Source organism: Mobula hypostoma, chromosome 5 (genome assembly GCF_963921235.1).
Source record: "Mobula hypostoma chromosome 5, sMobHyp1.1, whole genome shotgun sequence".
In the NCBI taxonomy this organism is placed as follows: domain Eukaryota; kingdom Metazoa; phylum Chordata; class Chondrichthyes; order Myliobatiformes; family Myliobatidae; genus Mobula; species Mobula hypostoma.
Window position 1 is genome coordinate 23635532 of NC_086101.1, and position 20133 is coordinate 23655664.

Sequence of the window (20133 nt, forward strand, 5' to 3'; positions counted from 1 at the left end):
AAATTTTATTTAATAATTTACCTGTAATGCAGTGAAGACCAAATGATAATACAAATGCCGGTAATATAATTATCAATACTATTCTTGAACAATTATCTGCCTTTGGTACAAGGCATTGTCGTTAGAAAGGCAGTACTGAAGGAAAGAAGAAACAACTGAACAAATTTGAGTCACCAGCTCCAAACCCTGGCCAGAAGTTTAAGAGGAAATGGATATGGAAGGCACACACAGTCAGGAGGAGGGCTCCCCCACATCCCTTCAGTTCTTTGCCTCTAAATTGATTTCTAGGGTTTAATAGCACTAAGAGATAATCTTCAATGAATCAATCAATGCAGGGACAGTTGTGTGGGGTGCTGTTGGGACAGCAGTGTAGGGAGGTGTTGGTTCAGCTGTGTGAAGTGGTGTTGGGACAGCTATGTGGGGGTGGTATTGGGACAGCTGTGTGGGAGGGTATTGGGACAGCAGTGCGGGGAGGTGTTGGGACAGCTGTGTGAAGTGGTGTTGGGACGGCTGTGTGGGATGTGGTGTTGGGACGGCTGTGTGGGGTGGTGTTGGAACAGCTGTGTGGGGGTGGAGTTGGGACAGCTGTGCGGGAGGTGATGTTGGGACGGCTGTGTGGGGTGGTGTTCGGACGGCTGTATGAGGTGGTGTTGGGACGGCTGTGTGGGGGTGGAGTTGGGACAGCTGTGCGGGAGGGTGTTAATACAGCTGTTCGGGAGGTGATGTTGGGACGGCTGTGTGGGGTGGTGTTGGGGCGGCTGTGTGGGGTGGTGTTGGGGCGGCTGTGTGGGGTGGTGTTGGGACAGCTGTGTGGGAGGGTGTTGGGGCGGCTGTGCGGGGTGGTGTTGGGACGGCTGTGCGGGGTGGTGTTGGGACGGCTGTGCGGTTGACACGGCTGTATGGGAGGTGGTGTTGACACGGCTGTGTGGGGTGGCGTTGGGATGGCTGTGTGAGGTGGTGTTGGGACGGCTGTGTGGGAGGGTGTTGGGAGAGATGTGTCGGGGGGTGTTGATACAGCTGTTCGGGAGGTGGTGTTGGGACGGCTGTGTGGGGTGGTGTTGGGACGGCTGTGTGGGGGTGGAGTTGGGACAGCTGTGCGGGAGGTGATGTTGGGACGGCTGTGTGGGGTAGTGTTGGGACGGCTGTGTGGGGTGGTGTTGGGACGGCTGTGTGAGAGGGTGTTGGGACGGCTGTGTGGGGTGGTGTTGGGACGGCTGTGTGAGGTGGTGTTGGGACGGCTGTGTGAGGTGGTGTTGGGACGGCTGTGTGGGGGTGGAGTTGGGACAGCTGTGCGGGAGGGTGTTAATACAGCTGTTCGGGAGGTGATGTTGGGACGGCTGTGTGGGGTGGTGTTGGGGCGGCTGTGTGGGGTGATGTTGGGACAGCTGTGTGAGGTGGTGTTGGGATGGCTGTGTGAGGTGGTGTTGGGACGGCTGCATGGGAGGGTGTTGGGACAGCTGCATGGGAGGGTGTTGGGACAGCTGCGTGGGAGGGTGTTGGGAGAGATGTGTGGGGTGGTGTTGTAACAGCTGAGTGGGGGTGGAGTTGGGACAGCTGTGCGGGAAGGTGTTGATACGGCTGTTTGGGAGGGTGTTGATACGTCTGTGTGGGAGGTGGTGTTGGGACAGCTGTGTGGGATGGTGTTGGGACAGCATGTGGAGGTGGTGTCGGGACAGCAGTGTGGGAGGGTGTTGGGACAGCTGCGTGGGAGGGTGTTGGGAGAGATGTGTGGGGTGGTGTTGTAACAGCTGAGTGGGGGTGGTGTTGGGACAGCAGTGTGGGAGGGTGTTGGGACAGCAGTGTGGGAGGGTGTTGGGACAGCTGTGTGGGAGGTGGTGTTAGGACAGATGTGTGGGAGGTGGTGTTAGGACAGATGTGTGGGGTGGTGTTGGGACGGCTGTGTGGGAAGGTGTTGGGACAGCTGTGTGGGAGCGTGTCGGGACAGATGTGTGGGCTGGTGTCGGGACAGATGTGTGGGGTGGTGTTGGGACAGCATGTGGAGGTGGTGTTGGAACAGCTGTGCAAGAGGGTGTTGGGACAGCTGTGCGGGATGGTGTTGGGATAGCTGTGAGGGGGTGAAGTTGATTGGCCATGTTTCATTTTCATATCTGGTTCTATTAATGTTGGTCACTTCGAGACACGTGTGTTCATGCTAAGGTGTAAATTACAGTAACAGGTACCTGGGAATCCTTTCCATGTCCAAAAGAGAAATGTAATAGCATATCCTGCATAAGGTACCAGTCCAATAACCGACATGGTAAACATTAGAATGTCTTCTCGTGTAAGGCCTGCAATAAAAAATAATCACAATATCTGCAATAAGTCAAGATGATAAGAGGATTGAAAGCTGCACCTCCATCAGAAGGCACGATCGTCACTAAAAATGATGATTGCAAAGTCTGTGAGTAGGGCAGCAGTGAGTTTCACCAATAAGAAAATAATTTCACATCCCCTTTCACCACCCTACTGTCATAGAGTCAGAAAACACTACAGCACAGAAATAGGCTTGTCAACCATCTAGTCCATGCCAAATTATTAATCTGCCTAGTCCTATTAACCTGCATCCAAACCACAGTTCTCCATACCTCTCCCGTCCATTATCTCTTAAATGTTGAAATCAAACCTCTATCCACCACTTCTACTGAGAGCTCATTTATAATCTCACCATCCTCTGAGTGAAGATGATCTACCTTGTGTTCCCCTTAAACGTGTCACGTTTCACCCTTAACCCATGATCTATAGTTCCAGTCTCACCCAACCTCAGTGGAAAAAGACTGCTTGTATTCATTCTATCTTTACCCTTCATGATTTTATATACCTCTATCAAAATCACCCTTCATTCTTCTATCCTCTAGGGAATAAAGTCCAAACCTATGTAACCTTTCTCTATAACTCAGGTCCTCAAGTCCTGACAAATTCCTTATAATTTCTTTTCTTCAATCCTTCAATCATATTCACATCTTTCCTGTAGGTAGGTGACCAAAACCGCACGCAATACTCCAAATTATGCCTCACCAATTTCTTGTACATCTTCAACAAAGCATCCCCACTCCTGCTCTCAAATGCTTTGATGTATGAATGCTAATATGCCAAAAGCTTTCTTTATGACTATATCTACCTATGACACCACATTGAAAGAATTATGGATCTTAGTCTTGGTTTGTTTTGTGTTTCTGTGATATCATACCAGTGAAACATTGTATCATTTCTTAAAGCATGCATTACTAAATGACAATAAAAGAGGACTTTGTGTCCTCATAATCTAATCTGTAGTCCCAGATCCTTTTGTTCTACCTCACACCTCACTGCCCTTCCACTCACCATGCAAGTTCTACGCTGGGTTGTCCTCCCAAAGTGCAACATCTCACACTAGTCTGCATCTTTCATTTTCCAGCCCATTTTTCCAGCTGGTCCAGATCCCACTGCAAGCCATGATAGCCTTTCTTGCTGTCCACTACACCCTCAATCTTGGTGTCATCTGAAAATTTGCTGATCCACTTTACCACATTATCATCTAGATCATTGATATAGATGATTAACAACAATGGACCCAGCACCAGTTCCGGTGGCACACCACTAGGCAGAGTCCTCCAGTCAAAGCGGCAACCATAAGATCATAAGATATAGGAGAAGTAGGCCATTCAGCCCATCGAGTCTGCTCTGCCATTCAATCATGGGCTAATCCAATTCTTCCAGTCATCCCCACTCCCCTGATTTCACCCCATACTCTTTGATGGCCTGGCTAATCAAGAGCTATCTACTACCACTGTCTGGCCTCTATCACAAAGACAATGACTGATCCAATTTACTCCCTCATCTTGAATGCCTATCAACTGAACCTTCTTGACCAAACTCCCATGTGGGATCTTGTCAAAGTCTTTGATAAAGTACACATAAACATTCACTGTTCTAGCTTCATAAACATTCACAGTCCTACCTTCATCAACATTCCCGCTAATTTCCTCAAAGAACTCTCTAAGCTTCGTAAGATATGACCTACCATGCACAAAGCCATGATAACCAACCCTAATCAGTCCCTACCTATCTCTTACTATATCTGGTTCCTTAGAATACCTTCCAATATGTTATCCAGTACCGAAAGCAGTTTCACCAGCCCATAATTTCCTGGCTTATTCTTAAAGCCTTTCGTGAACAACAGAGCAACATTAACTATCCTCCAATCCTCTGGCACTTCACCTGTAGCTAAGGACATTTTAAATACCACTGCTAGGGCCCCTGCAATTTCTGCAGTCGCTTCCTACAGGGTCCAAGGGAACATCTTCTCATGGCCCTGGGGATTTATTCATACTAATTTTCCTAAAGGCAGCGAACACCTTCCCCTCTGTAATCTGTATATGGTCCATGATCTCAGTGCTGTTTTGTCTAACTTCAAGACTTTGCATCTGTCTCTTGAGTGACTACAGATGAAAAAAAAAATCGTTTAAGATCTCCCATCTCATTCAGTTCCACACATAGATGACCACTCTGATCTTCCAGAGAACCAGGAGAGCAATGTTTTAAATGTAGTCACTGCTTTCGGTAATGAGGTATCAGGTTTGTCCTGAGCAGGGCTCAACAATCAATATGACAGAAACCAGACTAACTGTTTTGTGGTTCCTGTTTCTTATCTCACATTCCCTTTCAATAAAGGAGGTGGTCATCTAGCCCACTGACTCTATGGCATATTTCAGAGCAGCCCCATTCCACTGTCATTTCCCCTTAACTTAGTCTTTCACACATGCCAATCAACACCCTCTGATTGTTCTTCACTCACCTACACATTGTGTTAAGTTGCCAAATCCAATTTACCAGCCTGAATGACTTCAGATGAGGGAGAAAGCTGGAGAACTTGGGGAAACATATGGAGAACATGCAAACACCACACAGACAACATTGACAAACAGGATTGAATCTGTGTCTCTGGGTCACTGAGACAGCTGCACTACCTGCAGCGCCGCTGTCTCATCCGATTTTTTCAGATACGGGGAAGTGAAGGGGAATGAGTGGTGAGAGAACTACTTGCTCAGTTTGAAGTCGGGTCATGAGATCTTTCCTATCTTCCCAAAGAACACAGATAGTTTCTTGGCTTAATGTTCCACCAAAAAGTAGTGATTTCTGAAAGTGCAACACTTCCTCATCCCTGGTTATGGAGATATGGGTAACACTAGCAAGTGCTCAGTTACTGTATTCCAAGTCAGTTGACTTTGAGAGAGTGATGGGGAGCCTCCCATTAGACCCTCTGCTATTCTTATGGTGGCTGATTTCCAGTGATTTCAGAGACTAACTCAATGACAATCAATTGTTGTGGTAACATGAGATGACACTGTGATCTCACTGAGAGTGAACATACGACAAAGAACACAGAAATCTACGGGGCATTACAGGCTGTTCGGCCCACAATGTTGTTCCAACCATGTAACCTACTCTAGAAACTACCTAGAATTTCTCTACTGCATAGCCCTCTATTTTTCGAAGCTGCATGTACCTATCTAAGAGTCTGTTAAAAGACCTTATTGTATCGACAATACCTCTATCACTGGCAATGCATTCCACACACACCACTCCGTGTGAAAAATTTACCCCTGAAATCCCCCTTGTACCTACTTCCAAGCACATTAAAACTATGACCCTCACATTAACCATTTCTGCCCTGGACAAAAGCCTCTAGCTATCTACACGATCAATGACTCTCATCATCTTGTACACCTCTATCAGGTCACCTCTCATCCTTCATCATTCCAGGGAGAAAAGGACAAGTTTACTTAACCTATTCTCATAAGGCACACTCTCCAATACACACAACATCCTTGTAAAACTCCTCTGCACTGTCGCTATAGTATCCACATCCTTCCTGTAGTGAGGTGACCAGAACTGAACACAGTACTCCAAGTGCGGTCTAACTAAGGTCTTATATAGCTACTAACATTACCTCAAGGCTCTCACAGTTGATGAAGGCCAACACACCAGACACATTCTTAACAACACTGTCAACCTGTGCAGCAGCTTTGAGAGTCCTATGGACAGGAACCCAAAGATCTCTCTGATCCTCCACACTGCCAAGAGTCTTACCATTAATATTATATTCTGTCTTCAAATTTGACCTACTGAAATGAACCACTTCACACTTATCTGGGTTGAACTCCACCTGCCACTTCTCAGCCCAGTTCTGAATCCTATTGATGTCCTGCTGTAACCTCTGACAACCCACCAGACCAGCGGTCCCCAACCACCGGGCCGCAGAGCATGCGCTACTGGGCCGCGAGGAAACGATATGATTTGGCGATATGAGTCAGCTGCACCTTTCCTCATTCCCTGTCACGCCCACTGTTGAGCCATTACGCACGTGTCGTCCATGTCAGCGCAGGAAGAAGATCAACTCCTCAAGCTTGCAAATGATGGCGGGCTGAAAAGTATGTTTGACATAACATCTCTGCCGGCATTCTGGATCAAGGTCAAGGCTGAATATCCTGAGATAGCCACGGAAGCACCGAAAACGTTGCTTTCATTTCCAACATGTCTGTGCGATGAATGTAACAAAAACTAAATTGCAGAATAGACTGGACATAAGGAACCCCGTTCGAGTATTGCTGTCTCCCGTCACCCCTCGATAGGACCGTCTTGTTGCAGGGAAACAAGCCCAGGGCTCCCACTGATTCAGTGATATTGGTGCGTTGCAATGATTTTATATGTTCATACGGTGAAAATATGCACTGTGTGTTTAATATCCAAACGTTACTTAAAATGTTATGATGCTATTGACTTATATAACTATGTAACAATTACAGCACGGAAACAGGCCATCTCTGCCCTTCTAGTCCGTGCCAAACGCTACTCTCACCTCGTCCCACCGACGTGCACTCAGCCCATAACCCTCCATTCCTTTCCTGTCCAGATACCTATCCAATTTAACTTTAAATGATAATATCGAACCGGCTTCTGCCACTTCTACTGGAAGTTTGTTCAACACTTTACTTCAAGCTCCCCTGTCCTCCCCTGATAATTGACTTATTGCTATATTCATGCGAGGAAAATATGTGCTGTGTGTTTAATATTAAATTCATTAGACAATCCCTTCTAGAAACGAAATTGAGTGTACTAGCCACTTCTCACCTATATTCTGGTCGTGATTAATGTTCCCCCCCACCCCACCAAACAGAATCACCAAAAACGATTTGCAGCAACATAATCGGCGCGCAAGTCACACATGCACACTGGTGCCCGCGCAAGGCTTCATGGTCATTGTAGTCTCTCTCTGGGTAAAGAACGTATTTGACTGCTACTCTTGTCCGTTGGCAACCATACCCACCCCACCCCCCCGGTCAGCCGGTCCGCAAGAATATTGTCAATATGAAACCGGTCCACAGTGCAAAACAGGTTGGGGACCCCTGCTCCAGACTATCCACAACACCCCCCAACTTTTGTGTCATCAGCAAACTTTACAAACCCACCCTTCTCCTTGCTCATCCAGGTCATTTATAAAAATCACAAAGAGGAGGGGTGCTAGAACAGATCCCTGCAGAACACTACTGGTCACCATCCTCCATGCAGAAAACAAACCATCTACAACCACCCTTTGCCTTCTGTGGGCAAACCAATTCTGGATCCACAAAGCAAGGTCTCCTTGGATCCCATGATTCCTTACTTTCTCAATAAGCCTTGCATGCGGAACCTTATCAAATGCCTTACTGAAATCCATATACACTACACCACTGCTATACCTTCTTCAATGTGTTGTGTTACATTGTCAAAGAATTCAATCGGACTCACAAGGCATGACCTGCCCTTAACAAAGTCATGCTGACTATACCTAATCAGAATATGTCTCTCCTAATGCTCATAAATCCTGCCTCTCAGGATCTTCTCCAACAACTTGCCCACACCTGAAGTAAGACTTACTGGCCTATAATTTCCTGGGTTATCTCTACTCCCTTTCTTGAACAAGGGAAGAACATTTGCAAACCTCCAATCCTCCGGTACTTCTCCCATCCCTATCGATGATGCAAAGATCATCACAAGAGGCTCAGCAATCTCCTCCCTTGCTTCCCACTGTAGCCTGGGGTATATCTCATCTGGACCTGGCTACTTACCTAACTTAATGCTTTTCAAAAACTCCAGCACATCCTCTTTCTTAAAGTTTATATGCTCAAGTGTTTCAGTCCACTGTAAGTCATCCCCACAATTGCCAAGGTCTTTTCGCTGGTGAATACTGAAGCAAAGTATTCATTAAGTACCTCTGCTACCTCCTTCGACTCCATACGCACATTTCCACTGTCACACCTGATTGGTCCTATTCTCACACAGCTCATCCTCTTGCTCTTCACAGACTTGTAGAATGTCTTGCGGTTTTCCTTAATCCTGCTCATCAAGGCCTTCTCATGGCCCCTTCTAGCTCTCCTAATTCCATTCTTAAGCTCCTTCCTTGCAACCTTGTAATTTTCTAGAGCTCTAACAGTACCTAGTTTCTTCAATCTTTCATAAGCTTTCCTTTTCTTATCAACTCGATCATCTACATCCTTTGTACACCATGGTTCCTTTACCCTACCATTCTTTCCCCACCTCAATAGAACATACCTTTGTAGAACATCATGCAAATGTTCCCCTAACGTTTGCCACATTTCTGCCATGGATTTCCCTGAGAACATCCGCTCCCAATTTAAGCTCCCATGTTTCTGCCTAATGGCACACTACCCCAATTCACTGTTCCCAAATTGTCTGCTCCTATCGTTCTCCTGTAAAGGAGATAGATTTATTACCACTACCTCCAAAATGCTCTCCAACTGAGACATCTGACACCTGACCAGGTTCATTTCCCAATAGCAGATCAAGTACAGCCTCTCCTCTAGTTGGCTTATCTGTATATTGTGTCAGGAAACATTCTTGAACACACCTAACAAACTCCACCCCATCCAAATCCCTTGCTCTAAGGAGATGCCAGTCAATATTAGGAAAGTTAAAATCTCCCATCACTACAACCTTATTATTATTGACCATTGCAGAATTTGCCTCCCTTTCTGCTCCTCAGTGTCTCTGTTACTATTGGGGGTTCTATAAAAACACTCAGTAGAGTTATTGCCCCCTTCCTGTTTCTGACTTTCAGCCCCTCTGACTCAGTAGACAATCCGTCCATAATTTCCTCCTTTTTAACAGCCATGATACTATCCCTGATTATCAATGCCATGCCCACTCCTGTTTTGCCACCCTCCCTGTCCTTTTTGAAACATTTAAAGCCCGGCACACTTAACAGCCATTCCTGCCCCTGAGACATCCACATCTCTGTAATGGCCACAATGTCATAGTTCCACGTATTGATCCATGCTCTAAGTTCATCCGCCTTGTTAATGATACTCCTTGTATTAAAATAGACACATCACAAATCGGGCTGAGTGCTTTTTTGCTCTATCATCTGACTATCCTTCCTCATAAACTCCCTACGAGTTGTGTGCCAACAGCCCATCTGCTGCTTCTTCACTTCAGTTCCCACCTCCCTGCAAATCTAGTTTAAACCCTCCCCAATAGCATTATCAAACCTCCCTCCCAGGATATTGGTTTCCCTCCAGTTCAGGTCACCCCTTCCTCAGAAAAGGTTCCAATGATCCAAGAACTTGAAACCCTGCCCCCTGCACCATCTTGTCAGCCACTCATTTGTCTGCACTATCTTCCTGTTCTGACCTTCCCTAGCTCGTGGCGCTAGAAGTAATACGGAGATTACCACCTCCTAAGTCCTGCTCTTCAGCTTCCTTCCTAGCTCCCTAAACTTACTGCGCAGGACCTCTACCTCTCTCCTGCCTATGTCATTGGTACCAAGATGTATGATGACCTCTGGCTGCTCACCCTCCCCTTCAAGAATATTCTGCAGCCTCTCAGACTCATCCTGGACCCTAGCACCCGAGAGGCTACACACTATCCTGGCGTCTCTTTTGCTGCCAAATCTCTTATCTGGTCCCCTAACTATTGAGTCCCCTTTGACTATTGCTCCGCCTGACTTCACCGTACCCTTCTGAGGCTCAGAGCCGACCACACTGCTATTGGTCTGGCTCCTGCTGCCTTGCCCAGATAGGTCATCCCCCTCATCAGTATCCAAGGGGATATACCTTTTGCCGAGGGGAATGGCCACAAGGGGACCCTGCACTGGCTTCTTTCTCCTTTTACCCCTCTTGGTGTTCAGCCATCTACTCCTGGAATTCTGCACTCTGGGTGTAACCACCTGCTCAAAAGTTGTATCTAGCAATTGCTCTGCTTCCCAGATGATCCTAAGTTCATCCAACTCCAGTTCCAGCTCCTTTGTGTGGTCCTTCAGGAACTGGAGCTGGCGGCACTTACCGCAGGTGCAGTCATCAGGGATACTATCCATTTCCATGAATTCCCACATCCTACAGGAGGAGCATTCCACTGCCATATCTGCCATCCTGCCTACACTGTACACTGGGCAACCAAGACCAAATCAGCAATAACGAAAGTAAAAACCTACCCTTCTTACCTGTTTCTTTGGCTTCAGCCTCTTCTCGTCAATGCTTCTAAGTTCCCACTCTGGGTCTCGCCTCCAATCCGAGGACAGCTGCTCTGCTGGACCCAATCTCTCTTTTATGGTTTAAGAAACAAGTAAACCCCCCACGCAAGGAGAAAGAACTTACCATATTTGGAGGAGCTCTGCCTGCCTTCCGCTGCCGCCTATGCCTTGGATGCTTCCCTCACCTGCATACTCTCTACTGTTTTTAAGAAAAATCCTCCATGTAAGGAGAAAGAACTCATTGCATTTGGTGGTGCTCCACCTTCCTTCCATTGCTGCCCATGCCTCTGACGCATCCCGCACCTGCACACTGGCTACTGTTTTTAAGGAAAAACCCCATGGAAGGAGAAAGAATTCACTGCGTTTGGTGGTGCTCTGACTGCCTTCCGCTGCTGTTGATGGAATGTGCCAATGGAAAGATGGGGATTTGACAAAGATCACTGTGTTACTTGGGCCACATTAACTAGCTGAAAGTAGGGCAACACTCAGAAGCTCTCTTTGTATATCACTGATCACTCGTTTCTCTCTTGAAATCAATGCCCCCTCACATCATTCTGTGCAACCATTTATGGGAACATGATTAGGCTCCACGTACCCAATATTATTTACATTTAATGAAAAGGAAACTAATGCAAGAGTTGCTTTGAATAGCTTGATGTGGGGAGAGCTGAGAGGGGAAAGAAAAATTAGAACCTGCAGAATCTAACATCAGTGGCTATGGGATGGTCAAGAGCCTTGAGGGACAAAGGTCATTAATTCACAGCTGTATGCTTCCAAGGTTGGACCTACAATAGTGAAACCCAGTTGTCCTGGGATTGCCTGGTAGTGGAAGCTCTTGGAACAACATGGTCCAATTATTATGCAGTCCCCCTACAGGAGGGAATCACTCGAGGAATAACGTTAGCACATGGCTACAACATGGAAATCCAGTCCAGCACAAAAATGGCCAGTGTGTGCAAAACTAAGTTGATTTTCCATAGTGAGTGCTACAGATTTTTCCTTTGGGAAAAGTGCTTCTCAGTTTTAAAAGTGTGAAACAGAACAACAAAAGCTAATATATTCTTGCTGTGGTATGGGACCCAGATTGTGCTCCAGCCTCCAGCTCTGGTCCAACTGGGCTTTGTATGGCTGTAGCACAAGTTTTATAACCTTATACTCCTGGGGTCTGGATTTTAGGACAGCATTCTATGAGCTGTTTCCAGTATTTTCTGGATCCTTTCTTGATACTTTAGTGATGAATGAACAGAGATCCAACAGGGTTATTGGATCACCACTACTTCCAGTTCTTCAAAATATAGGAACTATCTACAGAATCTATTCTATATCTTTATATCCGAGTATAGTGGTGTTTATTTGCCTGAAGTGAAATGTATTTGCCACAGTATTAAACTATCGAACAATTTCTGATTGCAATTAATGGTTATTATCAACACAGTTGCTGTTACTTCTCTTTACTTCATTGGGAAACTGGAAACTTCGATTTTTTTGAATCCCATTACCAGAGTCAATCTCCAGGAAATTTGTATCCTCAATATAGCTCCTTGTGGGATGTTAACAGAGGCATCCTGCCAGTTTTAGCCCTGGATAAATAATCCCTACTTTCAACCTCATGCCAGAGATCCAGTTGCCTAGTCAGGTCAATTGGGGATTTCCTCATCAAAATTGAAACTTCCAGCATATTTCTCTGTTCCTGACTATAGTGCAGAGGATTGCCAATGGGTCAGAAAAAAGCAGTTAACAACATACTGATTGAGTTACTCATTCCATTTCCAGCCACTCTGCTGAATGCCAAGTTCATTATTTTCATGCAAATATACAATAACATTTGAGCTCATACCTGTAATCACCATCCAGGAGAACATAGTGATGAAGGTGATAAAGAGGAAAATAACGCTATAGAGAGACAGCCGTTTTCTATTTTTCAAAGCTGTGTCAGATAAATGAGGGAAAAAAACAATGAAAATAAACCTTGAAATCTATAGTAACAGATCTACACAAGCAATTTAATGCATCAATGCTCATACTGTAACAGAGAAGCTCTCAGGGTTGCTCAGGCTGCTGGAGAGATTAAACTCCCAATCAGCTCAGAAATAGCCCAGATGCCTGACCAAATTTGGGGAGCTTGCTCACATTGGCAGCTGCTGGAAAGCCAAGGGACAGACAAAAACATTACAGGGAAACAATTTACATTGATAACTTCATGAATTTCTTATCCAGTGACTATGCATAATAGAAACAACAAATATATTGTAGATCCCCCTTGTACATGAGACCAAATATTAGCTCAGCTGTACTATCCTAATGATCAAGTACTGCAACTCCCATTGCCTTGCCTGTGGTGACAATAGTTAATCTTAGCTCTAGCAGTGAAGATACACTGACTGTGAAGCCTATTCCATTATCAAGGGTTGAAATATCACCATGCCCAGATGCTCATGGATATCAGTCTTTTGGATCAAGAAGAAAACTTAACCAAACTTGGCTGCAGACAGAGCAGTCTGAATGTTGCAATATTTAATGCAGGTAAGGACAGAGGCTGTACAAAAACTCCACTGGTAAACAGAGAACCAGGTCCAAGGAAATCCCCACCACAATATTCATGAGACAACTCTCTTCCAGCAGTTGTCTTTTTGTTTTAATAGATTAATGGAGGTTCTGAATGGTCACTTAGAAGAAATAGGGTACTGCTTAAATCAAGGAAGAGTTTAGATTACAAGGCATAGCTAACTAGAGCAAATATAAACAAATAGAGGGTGGACAGAGCTTAGGAGCAGGAGAGCTAATCACAAGATAGAATGAGTCAAGACAGAAGGACATAGAAACATAGGAACATAGAAAGCCTACAGCACAATACAGGCCTTTTGGCCCACAAAGTTGTGCCGAATTTGTCCTTACTATAGACATTACCTAGGGTTACCCATAGCTTTCTATTTTTCTAAGCTCCATGAACCTATACAGGAGTCTCTTAAAAGACCCTATCATACCTGCCTTCACCACCACTGTCGACAGCCCATTCAATGCACTCACCAACCTCTGTGTAAAAAAAATACCCCTGACATCTCCTCTGTATCTACTTCCAAACACCTCAAAATTGTGCTGTCTCACGTCAGCCATTTCAGCCCTGGGAAAAAGCCTCGACTATCCACAAGATCAATGCCTCTCATCATCTTATCAAGGGTGATTGATAAGTTCGTGGCCTAAGGTAGAAGGAGTCAGTTTTAGAAATCCCAGCACATTTATTTTTCAACATAGTCCCCTCCTACATTTACACACTTAGTCTAGCGGTTGTGGAGCATACAGATCTTGGAACTCCAGAAAGTGTGCCACTAAGTGGGCCCCAAACAGTCCTTCCAGGTAAGGCAACACTTCACTTGTGAGTCTGTTGGGGTCATCTGTTGCATCCAGTGTTCCCGGTGGTCCTCCTCTACATCGGTGAAACCCGACGCAGATTGGGGGACAGCTTCGTCGAGCACCTTTTCTCCGTCCGTCACAACAGGCAGGATCTCCCGGTAGCCACCCACTTCAACTCTGCTTCCCATTCCCATTCAGATATGTCCATACATGGCCTCCTCTACTGCCATGATGAGGCTAAACTCAGGTTGGAGGAGCAACACCTCATATACCGTCTAGGTAGTCTCCAGCCCCTTGGTATGACCATAGACTTCTCCAACTTCCGGTAATTCCCTCCCCCTCCCTTCCCCTATCACTATGTCACTCTGCCCCCTCCCCCAGCTGCCTATCACCTCCCTCATGGTTCCGCCTCCTTCTACTACCCATTGCTTTCCTGCCTATCACCCCCTTGCTTCCCTTGACCCCCCCCCCGCTTTGTCTTTCAAATTACTGGTTTTTTAACTAGACCTACCAGCCTTCTTCTTCCCACCCTCCCCCACCTTCTTTATAGGGCCTCTGCCCCTTCCTTCTTCAGTCTTGACGAAGGGTTCCAGCCCAAAACATCGACTCATCATTTCCACAGATGCTGCCCGACCTGCTGAGCTCCTGCAGCGTGTTGTGAGTGTTGCTGTTACCCACTTATCTGTCTCCTGAGGGCCCGGTGTGACTACTTGCCTATAGCTCCTACCTATCACCTCCTCACTCTCCCTAACCATCGAGCTGCATCTCCAGTTCCCTAACACGGTTCCTAACGAAGGGTCTCGGCCTGAAACGTCAACTGTACCTCTTCCTATAGATGTTGCCTGGCCTGCTGCATTCACCAGCAATTTTTGTGTGTGTTACTATAAGCTATTGGAAGTTTTTTGGATCACTTGAATATCTTTGAGCTCTTACTCAAAATGATCTCCACTGTAACAGGCCTGAATAAACCAACTTGTTGAAGAAACTCATCACAGCTGTATGAGAGATTTTCTTTGTGCGCTGTTCAATCGGAGACATAATTAAGAGCGTGACTGGGCCCCACATGAAAGCAGATTCAGGGTGCAGGTTAAACAGACAAATCCCTTCACTGGACAATTTATAACCTGGAGTGGAAAGGTGGTATTTCCTTGTGTTAACTGCCCAAGGGACAAGCCATGGACTGAAGGTGCTGATGAAAATACTGTTCTAAATATCAGAGAGGAATGGCATAAGGAGTGTCTGTCCAGACCCGCTTCAAACCAGGAAGAAGGAAAGCTCTGGGGGCATATACTGTATCTGTCATTCCTTATTGCTATTATATATCATTGTCACAGCATGAATGACTGCACAACACCTCAATCATGGAAAACAGAGACCACCTTGACCCAAAACCACTTTTCCTGAAGACCCCTCTGGAGTCAAGTTACAAGTATCTCCAGAATAGTTCCAGATGGTCAGTGTCGTTGTGAGCACCACCTCAACTGGTCAAAAATGCAGGCCATTGGTCAAAGGGACATGGACGAGTGGGTCATGGGGCAATGATTATGTATTTCATTTTTCATTTTCACATAAATAAGGTGGAAAAAGTCACAAGTTTACTTGGAGAGGTGTCTGTAATTAAATTCAAGTGTAAATTCAACAATGACCAATACCTGTGTTTGAAATCAGAGTCACAAACAGACACACCAATGGAAAAAGAAACATCAATGGCAACACCAACCCTGTGATTGCCAGAAGAACAGCTGCATTGTCATTCGTTGAAACAGCTGTAATAAAAAACAAATTCAATTAAGCAAGCTACTCCTCTTTTCTGTCATGACAACATAGCCCTCAATTTCTCCACCACCTCTGTTAATAATTCCAGTGATATCCCATCCACAACTCGCTATGCTAAAAATTCCAGAGATTCTCTAGCCTCTGCAAGAAGACATTCCCATGAAACTTTTTTAAAAATATGCACACTGTTAACGTTTAACATGTACACTCATTCAAGACCCTCCCACTATTGGAAACCTCAACATCTAAAATATCATACCATCTTAAGATCTTAAATGCTTTAGTAAGATCATCACCCATTTTTCTAAACTTTAAAAAAATACAGATCCAACTTCTTTAGCCATTCATTATAAAACCACCAGGGGGAAGCAACAGCGGCTGTGCCTTGGACGCTGAATCTGGCCCTGTGGCTCAGAGAGGTAGGGAACGGAAGAGGATGGCAGCAGTAAAAGGGGACTCTGTAGTCAGGGGGACAGTTAGGCGATTTTGTGCATGCGAAAAAGAAATACAGATAGTAGTTTGCCTTCCCAGTGTCACAGTCTGCGATGCTTCTGAATGTGTACATAATACCCTGAAAAGGGACGGTGAGCAGCCAGAAGTCGTGGTATATATTTATACCAACGACATAGGTAGAATAAGGGAGAGGTCCTGAAAACAAAATACAGGGAGTTAGGAAGGAAGCTGAGAAGCAGGAACTCAGTGATAGTAATCTCAGGACTGTTGCCTGTGCCATGCGACAGTCAGGACAGGAACAGAATGAGGAGGTGGATAAATGAGTGGCTGAAGAATTAGAGCAGGGCCTAGGGATTCAGATTTCCAGATCATTGAGACCTCTTCTGGGGCAGGAGTGACCTGTACAAAAGGAATGGGTTGCACTTGAATCTGAGGGGCACCAATTTCCTTGTGGGCAAGTTTACTAGAGGTGTTGGGAGTGGCTTAAACTAATATGGCATGGGAATGGGAACCAGTATGATCGAGCTGAGGATGAGCCAGCAGGTTTACAAGTAGATGATGCAGTATGTATTATGAATGTAAGGAAGGACAAGCCAATGATTGGGTACAAATGCAAACAGAGCAAAGAGTTAAGTTGTACCAGAGAGGCAAAATTCAAAAGGGTGAAGAATGCAGAAATAAAGATGTTATATTTAAATGGATTTAGTATTCAGAATAAGGTGGATGAACTTTTGGCGCAATTAGAGATTGGTTGGTAGGATGTTGTGGGCATCACTGAGTCATAGCTGAAAGAAGGTCATAGTTGGGAGGTTAATATCAAAGGACATACTTTGTATCAAAACAACAGGCAGGTAGGCATAGGCAGTGGTGTGGCTCTGTTGGTAAGAGATGGAATACATCCTTAGAAAGAGGTGACATAGGGTCAGAGAGTGTCGAATCTTTGTTGGTGGAGTTAAGAAACTGCAAGGATTAAAAAAAAGATTATGGGAATCATATATAGGCCTCCAAGTAGTAGCCAAGATGTGGGGTTGATATTGCAAAGGGAGCTGGAAAGGGCATGTAAAAAGGGTAATGTCCCAATGGTAATGGGGGGCTTCAATATGCAAGGGGATTGGAAAATCAGGTTGGTGGCAGATCGCAAGAGAGGGAATTTTGCTGAATGGCTTTTTAGAGCAGTTTGTGCTTGAGCCTACTCGGGAAAAGGCTTTCTTAGATTGGGTGTTGTGTAATAATCCAGATTTTATTAGGGAGTTTAAGGTAAAGGAATCCTTAGGAGTCAGTGATCACAATATGATTGAATTCCCACTGCAATTTGCGAGGGAGAAGCACAAGTCAGATGTATCAGTATTGCAATGGAATAAGGGGAATTACAGAGGCATGAGAGAGGAGCTTGTCCAGGTAGATTGGTGGGAGATACTGGCAGGGATGACGGCAGAACAGAGGTGGCTGAAGTATCTGGGAATAGCTCACAAGCTGCAGGATAGATATGTCCCACAGAAAAAGTCCTCAAATGGCAGGGGTAGAGAACGGTGGCTGACAGGGGAAGTTAAGGACTTCATGAAAGCTAAGGAAAGGACATATAATGTAACAGAAGCGATTGGGATGTTTTTAAAAATCTAACTAAAGGCAACCAAAAAAGCCATAAAAAGGGAAAAGATGAAATATGAGGGCAAACTATCCAATAATATAAAGGAGGATACTAAAAGTTTTTTCCCAGTTATATAAAGTAAAAGGGAGGTGAGAGTTGATATTGGACCACTGAAAAATGATGTTGGTGAGGTAATAATTGGGGATAAAGAAATGGCAAATGAACTTAATGGGTACTTTGCATCCGCCTTCACTGTGGAAGACACTAGCAGTGTGTCAGAGGTCTGTGAGTGTCAGGGAGTAGGAGTGAGTGCCATCGCTATTACAAAGGAAAAAGTGCCAGGCAAGCTCAAAAGTCTTAAAGTGGATAAGTCATCTGGACCAAATGGACTATATCCCAGAGTTCTGAAAGAGGTTGCTAAAGAGGTTGCAAATGCATTGGTTATGATCTTTCAAGAATCTCTTGATTCTAGCATGGGTCCTGAGGACTGGAAAATTGCCAAAACCACTCTATTCTTTAAGAAGGGAGGAAGGAAACTTTATCATATGGTGTGAGCAGAATTATCTGCGGCTTAATGTGAAAAAGACTAAGGAGCTGGTGGTAGACCTGAGGAGAGCTAAGGTTCCGGTGATCCCTGTTTCCATCCAGGGGGTCAGTGTGGACATGGTGGAGGATTACAAATACCTGGGGATACGAATTGACAATAAACTGGACTGGTCAAAGAACACTGAGGCTGTCTACAAGAAGGGTCAGAGCCATCTCTATTTCCTGAGGAGACTGAGGTCCTTTAACATCTGCCGAACAATGCTGAGGATGTTCTACGATACTGTGGTGGCCAGTACGATCACGTTTGCTGTTGTGTGCCGGGGCAGCAGGCTGAGGGTAGCAGACACCAACAGAATCAACAAACTCATTTATAAGGCCAGTGATGTTGTGGGGATGGAACTGGACTCTCTGACGGTGGTGTCTGAAAAGAGGATGCTGTCCAAGTTGCATGCCATCTTGGACAATGTCTCCCATCCACTACATAATGTACTGGCTGGGCACAGGAGTACATTCAGGCAGAGACTCATTCCACCGAGATGCAACACAGAGCGTCATAGGAAGTCATTCCTGCCTGTGGCCATCAAACTTTACAACTCCTCCCTTGGAGGGTCAGACACCCTGAGCCAATAGGCTGGTCATGGACTTCTTTCCTGGCATAATTTACATATTTACATATTATTATTTAATTATGTATGGTTCTATTACTATTTATTATTTATGGTGCAACTGTAACGAAAACCAATTTCCCCCGGGATTAATAAAGTATGACTATGACTAAGGTAAAAGAAAGGAAATCGTAGGCCAGATAGCCTAACCTCAGTGGTTGGGATATTGTTGGAGTCTGTTATTAAGGATGAGGATTTGGGGTACTTGGAGACTAATGATAAAATAAGTCAATGTCAGCATGGTTTCTGTAAAGGGAAATTCTGCCTGACAAATCTGTTAAGAGTTCTTCGAGGAAATAACAAGCAGGGAGGACAAAGGAGAGGTAGTGAATGTCATTTACTTGGATTTTCAGAAGGCATTTGATAAGGTGCCATACTTGAGGCTGCTTAACAAGATAAAACTGCAAGGGTAAAATGACCCTGATGGCAGTTATATACTGTACAGGCCTCCCAACAGGGTCTGGGAGGTGGACCACAGATTACAGCAGGAAATAGAAAAGGCACGTCAACAGGGCAATGCTATGATAGTTGTGGGAGATTTTAACATGCAAGTTGATTGGGAAAATCTGGTTGGTAATGGATCTCAAGAGGATGCCTAAGAGATGGCTTTTTGGAGCAGTTTGTCGTTGAGCCCACTAGGCTATCAGCTATACCAGACTGGGTCTTATGTAATGAACAAGAGATGATTAGGGAGCTTAAGATAAAAGAACTCTTAGGAACCAGTGATCACAATATGATTGAGTTCAACTTGAAATTTGCTAGGGGGAAGTAAAGTCCGACGTAGCAGTATTTCAGTGGAGTAAGGGAAATTACAGTGGTATGACAGAGGAGTTGGCCAAAGTAAATTGGAAGGAGCGTCTGGCAGGGATGTCAGCAGAGCAGCAATGGGGTGTGTTTCTGGGGAAAATAAGGAAGCTGCAGGACATGAGTATTCTAAAAATGAAGAAATACTCATGGCAAAATAGTACGGTCGTGGCTGACAAGGAAAGTCAAAGTTAATGTAAAAACAAAAGACAGGGCATACAACAAAGCAAAAATTAGTGAGAATATAGAGGATTGTGAAGTTTTTAAAAAGCTACAGAGAACAACTCAAAGAATAATTAGAAAAGATGAAATATGAAAGCAAAGTGGATAGTAAAAGTTTTCTCAAGTAAGGAAAAAATAAAACAGAGATGAGAATGGATACAGGACCACTAGAAAATGAGGCAGGAGAAATAATAACGGGGGACAAGGAGATGGCAGATGAA

The 20133-nt window shown here is 45.0% G+C and overlaps 1 protein-coding gene across 5 annotated transcripts in view; it reads right to left on the minus strand.

Annotated features, from left to right (window-relative positions):
- The window catches only part of LOC134346687 (hemicentin-2-like), a 101062-nt gene that overhangs the window by 21267 nt on the left and 59662 nt on the right, over window positions 1-20133 (minus strand). For all 5 annotated transcript variants that reach the window (XM_063048198.1, XM_063048201.1, XM_063048197.1 and 2 more), the window contains 3 exons: window positions 15511-15624; window positions 12345-12434; window positions 2181-2288 (listed from right to left, as the gene is read on the minus strand). In XM_063048198.1, the coding sequence (XP_062904268.1) occupies window positions 2181-2288; window positions 12345-12434; window positions 15511-15624 (312 nt within the window). The remainder of the gene's footprint in view (window positions 1-2180; window positions 2289-12344; window positions 12435-15510; window positions 15625-20133) is intronic.